Source organism: Falco cherrug, chromosome 2, assembly GCF_023634085.1.
Source record: "Falco cherrug isolate bFalChe1 chromosome 2, bFalChe1.pri, whole genome shotgun sequence".
NCBI classification, from domain to species: domain Eukaryota; kingdom Metazoa; phylum Chordata; class Aves; order Falconiformes; family Falconidae; genus Falco; species Falco cherrug.
In genome coordinates, this window is record NC_073698.1 from 101,385,464 (window position 1) to 101,397,812 (window position 12,349).

The window sequence follows — 12,349 nt, forward strand, 5'->3', positions numbered from 1 at the left end:
TCTGGCAGGATTTCCTCTGGTCCTCAGCTAGTCTGGGGACTTATAGGGAAGGAGACAATGGATTGGATCTGTTGTTGCCACCAAGAAACATGACAATTTGGGATATACAAAATGTATAGAAATGACAGCTCACAGGATGTCATGAACTGTGGCAAACAACCATGTTTTCAAAACCTGATTACCTTTTTATCTGTATGTCATTACACCCCAGCTTACCACCAGTTTCACCAATCCATTTCCCATCCCTCACACCCACTTTATGTTTTCTTGCCCACTGCAGTTCCTCCTCATGAAACAAGTTAATGGTCTGTTTCATTGAGGGTCACTTCTGGACTCTACTGCAATTAGAAAAGTTGTTTGAGTGGATTCCTTCACACTCCATCGCTGAACTGCTGCGGCAAAGCTTTGCACTCTTCTTGAATTTCTTCGTTATACCTGGCTCCTGAGAAAAGCCAGAGCGTACAGTGACCTGTATTTTTCTTCTATCCATGTTATAATTTTTGGTCAACATTATTTATGCTGGCAGTAGGCTTAAGTAGTTTTTGTGACTATGACATACTGCTCATAGCTAGACTATACCAATTCTTCTCTGTCAGTGCTCATCCATGTACATGAGTGCTGATGCTATATTCCAGATGCTGCAAGAAATTGTCTTGCTCAAAATGGCATTTTAACTTGTTTGAATAGGTCCTTGAAAGCTTTGGTTCTTCATAAAGAACACTCATAAAATGAGCCTTCCTACCAGCAAAGACCTGAATTAGATCTTCTGTATATCTGGTTTAAGAAAGCACTTTTGTATGCAGTTTCCCAGTAGAAGAGACTTAAAACTAATTAAATTCAGCTTCTCTCAGCTCTCAGAGGAGAAGGAAAATTTCTAATGTGTTTATCTCCATCATTGCTCTATGCAAGAAATCCGCTGGGTTGCAGCTTTGACCAGTTTTCTAATCACTTTTTAGGTGAATGAAGAATCCAGAAATTTTCTGTCACTTTTTGGGTAAACCTTTTCATATCTGTCAAGGAAACAGTGGCATTGTTAGTAACAGTCATTGTTTCCCTGTATCTAGCTGTCCCCACAGACAACCTCACAGACTTTGTCTTGCCTGTGGGAATTACAAAGCAGCTTCTCCTTTCCCTAATGGAGCTTCATACCTAGTTACAAAAAGCGTTATTAAAAAGCCTTACTTGCTTCTTAGCACCTATGCCAGAAGCTGATGCAGTGAAGAGCCAGCATGACACCTGAGTGCTAACAGATCTATGCTTGTAAAGGCAATTTTTGTGAGGTTTGCTGTGGCTGCAGGAAAATACAGGTGCCCTGAGGTTAACAGCAAGATTTGAGGAAGGCACAGTCCATAGCGGGGGTCCTCAAACTTTTTAACCAGGGGGCCGGCGCGCGGATGCAGTGGCAGGCCATCATCTGCGGCTGCTTGGTTTCCCCCCCAACCCCCGGCGGCAGGGGGGGGACAGGGGGGTCTGTAAATACCGGGGGATTGAGGACCCTGGGGGGCCGTATCCGGCCCGTGGACTGTAGTTTGAGGACCCCTGGTCCATAGCATCTCCCATTAAGTGTGTGACACCTGGGAAGACTCCTGCATAGACATAAAAATCTTCAAGAAGTATTAGAGCATTCAAAGATTTTCTGCTTATCAACTTCTCAGCTTCTGTAACTGCTATACTTTGAAATTTGGCCAGAAAAAAAATATTTATTCACAAGTACAAATAGTGAGCATTGCATCTGTTACTATCTGCATTACATGGTGGCAAGTGCCAAAAGATGAGCCAGCGGGGAAGAAGACCATCCTGGGTGAACAGCGAGCTTTGGCTGGAATTCAGGGAAAAAGGAGAGTTTGCCACCTTTGGAAGAAGGGGCAGGCAACTCTGGAGGACTATAAGGAGGTCGCGAGGTTTTGCAGGATGAAGATTAGAGAGGCGAAAGCCCAGCTAGAACTCAGGCTGGCCCCTGCCATAAAAGACAACAAAAAATGTTTTTACAAATATGTTAGAAACAAAAGGAGGGACAAGGGTAATCTGCACCCTTTATTGGATGTGGGGTGGAACATTGCTCCAAAGGATGAGGGAAAGGCTGCGGTACTTAATGTTTTCTTTGCCTCGGTCTTTAATAGCAAGACCAGTTACTGTCAGCTCCCTGAGCTGGAAGACGGGGATAAGGCTCAGAATGAAGTCCCCACAGTCCAGGAGAAAATGGTCAGTGACCTGCTGCTCCACTCAGACACACACAAGTCTATGGGGCTGGATGGGATCCACCCGATGGTACTGGGGGAGCTGGTGGAAGTGCTCACTGAGCCACTTTCAATCATCTATCATCAGTCCTGGCTCACCGGGGAGGTCCCAGTTGACTGGAGGTTAGCCAGCGTGACAGCCATCTACAAGAATGGCAGGAAGGAGGATTCGGGGGGGTACAGACCTGTCAGCCTGGCTTTGGTGCCAGGGAACGTTATGGAGCAGATCATCCTGAGTGCCATCACACGGCACAAACAGAACAACCAGGGGATCAGGCCCAGCCAGCATGGGGTTGCGAAGGGCAGGTCCTGCTTGACAAACCTGATCTCCTTCAATCACAAGATGACTCACTTAGTGGATGAGGGAAAGGCTGTGGATGCTGTTTACCTGGACATTAGTAAAGCCTTTGACACCACCTCCCCCAGCATTCTGCTGGAGAAACTGGCTGCTCATGGCTTGGATGGGTGCACTCTGTGCTGGGGAAAAAGCTGGCCAGGTGGCTGAGCCCAAAGCATTGTGGTAAATGGAGTTACATCCAGCTGGTGCCCGGTCACAAGTGGTGTTCCCCAGGGCATAATGTTAGGGCCAGTTCTGTTCAATATCTATATTGACAATCTGGACAAGGGGATCAAGTGCACCCTCAGTAAGTCTGCAGGCAACACCAAGCTGGGCAGGAGTGTTGATCTGCTTGAGGGTAGGAAGGCTCTGCAGAGGGGTCTGGACAGGCTGGATCGATGGGCTGAGGCCAATTGTACAAGGTTCAACAAGGAGAAGTGCCGGGTCCTGCACTTGGGTCACAAAACCCGCACACAGCACTACAGGGTGGCTGGGAAGCTGCCTGGCAGAAAAGGCCCTGGGGGTGCTGGTCGACAGCCAGCTGGACACGAGCCAGCAGTGTGCCCCGGTGGCCCAGAAGGCCAGCAGCATCCTGGCTTGTACCCACACAGCGTGGCCAGCAGGACGAGGGCAGTGGCCATCCCCCTGCACTCGGCACCAGTGAGGCCGCAGCTGGAATGCCGTGTGCAGGGTTGGGCCCCTCACTGCAGGAAAGACACTGAGGGGCTGGAGCGTGTCCAGAGAAGGGCAACGCAGCTGGCGAAGGGTCTGGAGCACAAGGCTTATGAGGAGCGGCTGAGGGAGCTGGGGGTGTTCAGCCTGGAGAGGAGGATGCTCGGGGGAGACCTTATCGCTCTCTACAACTACTTGAAAGGAGGTTGCAGGCAGGTGAGGGTCAGTCTCTTCTCTCAAGTAACAAGCAATAGGACAAGACGAAATGACCTCAAGTTGCACCAGGGGCAATTTATATTGGATATTAGGAAAAAATTCTTCACTGAAAGGGTTGTCAAGCATTGGAACAGGCTGCCTGGGGAGGTGGGAGAATCACTATCCCTGGAGGTGTTTAAAAACAATGTAGACATGGTGCTTAGGGACATGGTTTAGTGGTGGACTTGGCAGTGCTAGGTTAATGGTTTGACTTGATGGTCTCAAAGTTCTTCTCCAACCTAAATGATTCTATGATTCTATCTTCCTAACTTGCAGCCTTGCAACTACATCCAGGACCTAATATTCAAACCAGATTGTTTCTTAGGTGTGTGTCAGCATGGAGACCTTGCTGTGCAGTCAGCACAGGACCACCAGCTCTCTCTGTGATGGATAAGCCACAACAGACTCCATCAGTTTCTGGTGCTGCAGTACCAGTACAGCATAGCCAGAGCTGTATGTGGAGAAAAATCGCTATAAGCATACCCTTATGTCATTTTATATTAATTTTTGGTTTGCTATTGCTACATTTTACTCAGAACTCCCAAAACATTCAAATTAATAAGTGTTTGCAAAAAATGGTATACAATTTGACACACAAAAGCCACCTACCCCTGAAAGCAAACGGGCTGTGAATAAGCTAGTCCGAAACCATTACCAGGTTTTTTTGGCCGGGTCGGTGTGCCTGCCTGCCTGTATTTAGTGGCAGTTCCTGCCCTCATCAAACAGTCTGCAAAACAATTAGGCAAAGATGCAGAGAGAAGGCGGGAGAGAGGACTAGAGAAGAATGAGAGGAACAAAGGCAACACAATCACCATTTCAGAGAGCCAGGAGGGTGCGTTAACAGCACACCTGCACCATGGAACCACACCAAGCACAGCAATAACACTTGCCACAGCTAGGCTGATATCTGCTCAAAGTACTGCCATGGCATCATGTGCTTGTGCCACCTCTCTCGGATCAAAGCCTTGAAGCTTCACATCTTTAGCTCTTTGGAAACAAAGGAGGAGAAGAAAGGGGAGAAGGAAGAAACCCCCTATCTCGGTCAGGTTCTTGCATAATAGATTTTTTTGTGAAGTTGTCAAGCCTGTAAATTCCCCCTCTTCAGTGAACATCAGCTTGAGCCCCTCCATTTTCAGGCCATAAGCCCACCTTCAAACATCACTATGGCCATCTGTGCCTTCCCTGAGCAGCCCATGGTTCGGGAGATGAGCAAACAGCTTTACTGATGGTTTTTTTCTTGTAAACAAGAAAAAACAGTTTGTATAACTGAGGAAGAGTTAAAATAATCCATGGATTATTATCATACTGTTTTGACAATCACTGTTCAATAGACTATGAGCTTAAAAGACTTAATTTGGTGATCTCCTCGTGCAATTACCCATCAGTGACAGAATACTCAGATTCTTAATGTGCCACAACAGCAGTTTGCTCACTAGGATAAACTATTTGGGATATTCTTCCTCTCGTAGGAACAAAAAAATCACTTTTCTTTCAGCAGAAGACATATGTCAGTGTCCCAGCTATCGGTCCTTCACAGTGACGAGGGCACTGCAGAAGAAAAAACTTGACTTCTGCACTTCTTCCTCTGTGCCTGCACGGGTCAGGTGTTCTTCCAGAATAAAATCTGGCCCACATCCTTTGATTTTCATAGTCCTCAGTTCTCCAACACAGTGCACTGAGGTTTGGTGTTTGGGGTTTTTTTATTTGTTTGGGTTTGCAAGGTGTTAATAAAATGCAACCAAAAAGCCTTTTCCCCAGCAGTGGCCCAGCAGCATAAGCAGCAGATCAATAAATACTGACTACAGATTCTTTTTTTTTTTCAGTCTTGCTTCTACTTTATTAGATGTTATTTTTTAAAAAATTCTGACTCTATAATTATCTTAAAGCTTAATACAGTCTCTTGTATGGGAGTGTAAGGAGGGATTTGGGAGTTTTATGACCAAGCTTTTATAGCCTGCTGAAATGACCAAAGAGCAGAAAAAGTGTCTCACATCACAAGGAAAGCAAAATCTATTCTGTTTTTAAAGAATGACATTTTCTTCTAACCTCACATGCCATGTCCTGCATTTTGACACTGCTAGAATGAGAAAGTTAAGCTGACTAAAAGCAAAATGTTTAACTTATTACTCTGTTGTTAAATGTACTGCTCTGTGCCTACTCTGCTCTCATTCTGGGCAAGACCTCAAAAGTGGACTTAACAGCATGTAAAAAAAAAAGCTTTTTAAAGAAACCTTTTCAATCTGGCTATCCGAATAGGAGACTAAAAGAACAGTTTATTACCCTTTTAAATGGAATTTTAATGTCACCATCCCCTTTTTAAAGGCTACTGTAATTATACTGCAGACATGGTGCTGTTCAGAGGGTCATCTTGGGAGTCCCCACTGAATGTGTTCCTTGTCCCTTATTTTCCCATAAATCTTACAGCATTCTGGCTGAGTTTGTACTCGCTCTGCACCACAGCCTTCTACGGCTTGAAAAGTTCAGAGCAATTCAGATTTTCAGACATCTGTTCAGTTTCCTAATTGCATGCACAAGCTTGGAGATAAATAGGATTTTGAGCTACACTTCCTGGGGCTCAAAAGAAAGATCACATATAAGTGTCCTTCTGAATGATTAACCAAACCCCTGAAAGTTCACAAAGTATCACCTCAGATTGCTCTTTTAGGCCATCTGAAGCTCTGTGTGAAGGAATATGCATAAAATTGGTCAGTCGTAGTTAGGTCCATAACCATTGGAATATCTTTGAAGGATCAGTCCAGGACCTTAAATCTACATTTAATTCATTGCTTCGGGTTGACAAAAATCACACTGATGGTGTTTTAAGTCCCTTGGAACTAAGTGTAACGTAACTGTAAAACTGCTTTTGTGGTTTAACAAAGCCAGGAGCAGGAGCTGCAAGGTGTAAGACCCAGGAATACAGCTATCACTGTCTCTGTAGGACGGCCGAGCCCACTCCCGTGTGTGTTGTGTGTGTGTTTTGACCTCTCTCGAGGGTAGCCAGCCCACTGGGGCCTCGCACTGCCAGGATGGGATGAGAGAGTCTTGGTAAGGCAGAGACCTGTCAGATTTTGAATGCCTTACTTCCATACTTTGTTGGGTGCGTAAACATGATCAGTTTACAGAAAAGTTCATCAACAAGAACAGTAATGCTTTTATATTCGGTATGTAACTGCTATTGATGAACATTTAGACAAAGGTTTAATTCTCAGACAAGACCTAAACATCAAAGTATTCCTAAAAATAGCTTGAAGTCTTTCTGATAATATTTATTTTAAAATTCAAAACAGAGTTGAAGTGGAACCAGTAGGCACTTCACAAATCATGTACTCAGATATTAAAAACCTCACATATTTAATGTCAGTGATATGTTTTAAAAAACTAACTGCAGATGTAAAATGATCTTCATGGGACTATTTCGTTGATATGAAATTGAAAGGCATTATGATAATTGCATAGTCTGAATAATGTGAGTCAGTTTGGAAAATTAAAATACATTAATGAGTCAGTAAAATGTACTATTTTATCTGCAGAAATCATCCCTGCATGCACATTGCAGAGACTGATGGTTATTATTAAATATATAACATATAGGTTAGTAAGAACAACAGGGAAAGAAAATAAAAATAAACCTGACCAATCAGACAAATGGATAATATGATCCTTTCCTTACTTGCCATGGAGTTCTGGCATTGCTTTGTAATCTAAATTTTGAAAGCTCAATTAAAAAGATAGCAGAGATAAATTATCCATGCTAAGTCAGCCACTTAGAGCATGCTAAGTAGCACTTAGAGGTGCTACTTTCTAAAAAAAAGCCTGAAGCAATACAGAAATGATGTCTGTGTTAGGATACCTGCTTCACACGCTGCTTCCAGAGAGCATGGGGCTGCAGCAGATACCTTTGACTCTAACTCCACTAATGCTGCAAATCCTATATTACATTGTCAAGAGGATATTTAAATGATAATTGCACCAGCAGATTCCTGGATATTACCAGACAGTAATTTGAAAAAAAAGCAGTACGCTGACCTGGCCTGTGTCTGTTACATTTTAGGGCTGGCATGAATTAATAGTAGTTTAATTTGCATATACTTAAGAATTTTAGATGAACAAAATTTAAGCATCTCAAACAAAGAGTATATTGAACTATAGATTTAACATACTATGGAATCTTAGTCTGTATGCAGCCCGTCCCACAAATGAGCATGATGACATACACAAGATCATACACATTTAAAATACACACACATGCTGATGCACTGATGTCTTGAACTCGTTTGCAGAACCAGGGTTACAGACATTATAGGGAGGGTTTATACTGGAGACAGAGGAGCACAGTCTGTGGGATTCACTTCTCTGGGATTCCTTTGCTACCTTAAAAAAAATTGTTTAACCCTGATCCAGGCTACCCTCATAGTCTCTTGTGGCTACTAGGAAAGCTTGGGGCTTCTCCTTTTTGAATCATATATCTGGTTTTACTATTCTTTAGCCCTGTATAACTGAGGCCACTATTGGATTATTGCTGGTTAGGAGCTGAACGTTGCTTACCTTCCGCTGGAATTACTCTAGAAGGGAATTTGTATTTCATACAGAGAACCATGCCTGTGTGCTGTTGCTGTCATTTTACAAGAACTGTAGTTTTAACCAGTTGTTTTAAAGCTGCTCAGTTCTGCAGTTCTAGAAAGGGTTTGGTAGGAAGGATCTCTTCAACTTGACAAAGGTAAGGTGGTTAAAGCTTTGTTTCACTCTGCTACCATCACTTCATTTTATATATATGTAATCTATTTATACATGTTTGCGTGGATCAATTTTATGCCATTGCTAGATACTTCCACTTAAAGTTTCTTTTTATTTTCTTGTGTTGCATGTAATTATTTCAGCTGTAGAGTTTAAAAGATGTTTCCACTTGCCCAAAATGTCTTTGCTAATGTTGCGATGGTGGGGAAAAAAAGATTTCTGCTTTCTTTCTAAGCTAGTCAGCTACCTTATTCTTGTGGTAATTTTCTCCTTTCTTCAACACAATATTTGAATAAGATTCTTTCCAAAGAAGGAAGAGGATTGAGAACTGTGCTATATTTTAGAAACATCTGTTAATTTTGTGAGGGGGAAAAAAATGAACCACAAAGAAATCTTCAAAACTGGTGTTCTTTATTTTCTTTAGTATACTCTTCTTTTTTTTTTTTTTTGTGGCTAAGGTACATGTGATTTAAAAAAAAAGAGAGATCTTTTTTCTTTTAAGGTCAGGAGGAAATTTAACAACTGAAAAAAGGTAAGTTTTATTATATGAAGTCACCAAAACATCACAAATGCATCTGTGTAGAATTTCAGAAACATTCATAATCAGCTTTATTTAAGCGAAAGTTAAATTAAATTCAGTGGAAGCCAAGTTAAGCAAAAACCATGACTTACACAGACTCACCTATGACACCTTAGGGGCTTATTCAAAGCTGGCAGACTGAGACAAAACTCAGCAGAGAAGCTTTCTGGGCCCTCCAGTAAGAGCTCAGGTCCTTGCTTCTAAAAGCCCCCATTTGTGCAAAGAGTGTGGTTGAACTCTGCCTTCGAGGAGAAATGCTTAATGCCATTTCTGTCTTCCACCAGTGTCTTTCTTTCAATGCGATAATGGAGGAGCTTGGAATTTCACTCAAGCATCAGAAGAAGCTAAAGAAAAGGTCAAGAACTAAGGCGAAATCTTCATTCACAAGTATCCTTACTTGTCACCAGAGGCGGACACAGAGGAAAGAAACCATAGCGTGAGCAAGAGAGACCCCTTTGAGGAAATACCAGGAACAAAAAACATAACAAAAATGTTGTTGCCTATCAGTTGATTGTGGTGGGATTTCTGAAATATAGACATTGACCTTGTTCGTCAGAAATTCTCTGTGGTTTCTTTTTTTAATCTAGAGGTACAACAGTTTAAATGCTCACACAGACTGATGTACTACTAATCATCTGGGAAGTGTCTCACTATTTCTTTTGAGATGGATTTGTATGCTCACCTGTTTTGCATCTCTCTTCCCCTCCCCATGCATCGCTGTATGTGCTTTCTAAATAAATAAATAAACAAGAGACAGGGTTCTTTTTTCCAATAATCTGGGAGTGGAACTTTTTTTTTCTTTTGAAGAAAAGATTGCAGTTCTACTGAGCATAGTTGTTTAGAAACCAGGGCTCAGACAAACAAAGTCAAAATTCATAAAATTAACTCTTAAACAATGACTACAAAAACATACTAAATGCAAAGGTATCTAACAATGAGTTATTTTTATTTTCCTGATATTGTAAGGAGCACTCTTTGGGTTCTTTTCTGTGAGAAACTTGATTTTCCTTATCTTTTTTCTTTCTCATTTCTTTTAAAATATGATTATTAGGCAATGCCATGGCTCCAGGTGCTAGATGTTCAAAAAGAAAAACCAAAATCACACAAGTAACAATCAGCGGACAAGGGAAGGCAACACTGACATCCTCACTCTGCCGTATCCTCCAGCTTCTGATACCAATAAAACAATTCTTCACTTCAAAATGAAAATGCATTAGAAATTAGAGCCAAGAATATTCAATTGGTAACAAATCTGACCACAAAGATAACAACATCTGACAGGAATACAGCAATGCTTGGGAACTGAAACCTTTTCTTGCAACTGCCGGGGGGCACCAATAAAATGTTTTAACAGTGAAGGAAATATTAAGGGTTTTTTGTGAAGAAACCTCTGTCTGAAGAACAGTGATGCGTTATAGCAGCAGATCCTTCCTCCCCCCAAACGGTACCTTTATATTGCAGTGAGGTGAAGCACATATTTATTGCTATGTTGTCTCTGTGATTAATTCTGTTGTTCCTGTGTTTTTTATTGGTGCCAGATGGTTAGCTGAGGATGTCTGTGAAAGGAAATGGGTGAAATGCGGGCACATCCACACTTCAAGGGACAAGGGTGGGTGTAGGAGGTGGGTGCCCCTTGCACCCAGCACTGGGAGCTGGACATCTGCCTTCCTACACACTGGGTTATATATTACAGATCTGGTCTGTCCAGGGCTATCCCACCACTATGACCACCTCTAATCATAAGGCAAGACTGGAAGGAGGGAAACAAAGGACTGGAGCCACAGATTGCTTTTCTGTACAGCACACGGAGCTGGGTGAGCCTCAGTTGTATCAACAGCATTTGCTTCAGCTTGTGGCAAAATCACCCAAAATTTTATTTTCCTTCTCATATTGCCCCAGGAAACTTAGTGCTTACCACTGACTACCTTTCCCTTGTATCCATGGCTATTTCCTCTGGAAAAGGAGAAAGTAATGTGAAAGCCTTCAAGTGGAGAAATCTCTCCTCCACCTTCACCTCACACCGTCGCTCCCTATAGTCCCCTGTGAGCTTTTACACTATGCTGCATGGCAAGGTCAATCTGCAATGAACAGTATTGCTTACAAACCCCCTGCATTAGAAGTGGAACATTTTAGTATAATTATAGATTATAAGACACCTCTGTTCATTTAGCCATTCCATAGGTATCAAGCTTTCTAAACCTCTCGCCATTACCACCACTTTCCCCAAGGCTCTCTGTAATTACTCCATATCCTTCTCCAAACACAATGCCCAAAACTAGATTGCTTTTCCACCCACGTTGAGTTGGGCAGAAATATCTTCTTGTGTCTTGAAGGCTATAATGCCATTCACACACCATGTGAGGACATCTCCTTGCCTGAATTGGATAAGATGGGTGACCCCTCCGTGATACAGCCAGTGACAATTTCTGCCTGAGTTTAGGGCTGTCACCATGTGGAATTGAAATTTTTGTGGCGCTTTTGTTTTTTACCAAATTGTTTTTCCATTTTGTCAAGATCAGTCAGTCCCCAGTCATGCTGGTTGCCTGAACCAGTTTGGTGGTACCTGAAAATTTAGCAGACGTACTCTCTAAAAACCATCCATAAAGGAGCCTCGAATGGTGGACAGACCCCTGTAGATCCTCCCAGTTTTGACAGTGAAGCTCTCAGAGTTAATAGGACAGTTAATACCACTTTCAGCTACCGTACAGTATATGTCACCTGGCCTGTTGCCCTACTTGTTTATGAAAATGTCATGAAGACAGGATCACAAGGCTTACTAAGGATGCCTTCCCTCACCCACAGGGCCTGTTAAGCTGTTAAAGAAGGAAATTAATCAGATTAACAAGACCTGGTTTTGACAGATCCCTATTAACTTTTGCTCATTTCCTACCAATTACTTACAAAATAGTTATTTCATGCAAGGGTTTGCCAGGCAACTGAAGTTGAGCTGGCCAGCCCAAAACTCCCTGGATTCTTCTTTTCCTTCCTTTGAAGATAGGAATCATTATTGCTGTTTTCTAGCATTTCTTCTGGACTTGGTCTGTCCCTCAGGAGTTTCTCTCAGAAGGTTCAAAGCAGTCAGCCTCTGGGAAAGGAAGGAGAAGGGGTGACTACAGTAGGAAGCTCTAGCATCTGTGCTTGCTTTTGGGAAGTTTAGTCTGCTACGTTCTGCAGTGACACGTTGGGCTGATAAGCAATAATTAAGAAAATCAGCCCCTGGCTGTGAGAGCTCATAGAGGATCTTATAATAAGGTGCTTTCGTACTTCCAAAGGTAGTTTCATTTATTTATGTCATCAGGGTACAAACAGGCCATTCAGACCACCAGCACCAGCACTAATAGTGTGATTGAAAAGCAGGTTATTATTTTTCAGTCTGTGTAACTCTATTGCTCAGCCATCCACAGCCTTCAGCTAAGATATTTTTAAATTACTAAGTTCAAAGTGATAAAAGATTTATGATCAAACTCTGCTTTTTTTTCTTTTTTTTTAAGGAACACTTCTGCGGCTTAGACCTTGAGGTTAAAGGATTCCAAG

General features: G+C 42.4%; 1 protein-coding gene across 4 annotated transcripts in view; it reads left to right on the plus strand.

Annotated features, from left to right (window-relative positions):
* The window catches only part of GRIK1 (glutamate ionotropic receptor kainate type subunit 1), a 174,457-nt gene extending 164,867 nt beyond the window's left edge, over positions 1–9,590 (plus strand). For 2 of the 4 annotated variants that reach the window (XM_055702713.1, XM_055702711.1), the window contains one exon: positions 9,100–9,590. In XM_055702713.1, coding sequence (XP_055558688.1) covers positions 9,100–9,255 — 156 coding nt within the window. In that variant the 3' untranslated portion in view covers positions 9,256–9,590. The remainder of the gene's footprint in view (positions 1–9,099) is intronic. The other 2 variants (XM_055702712.1, XM_055702714.1) reach the window with 1 other exon arrangement.
* Positions 9,591–12,349: the final 2,759 nt, after the last annotated feature.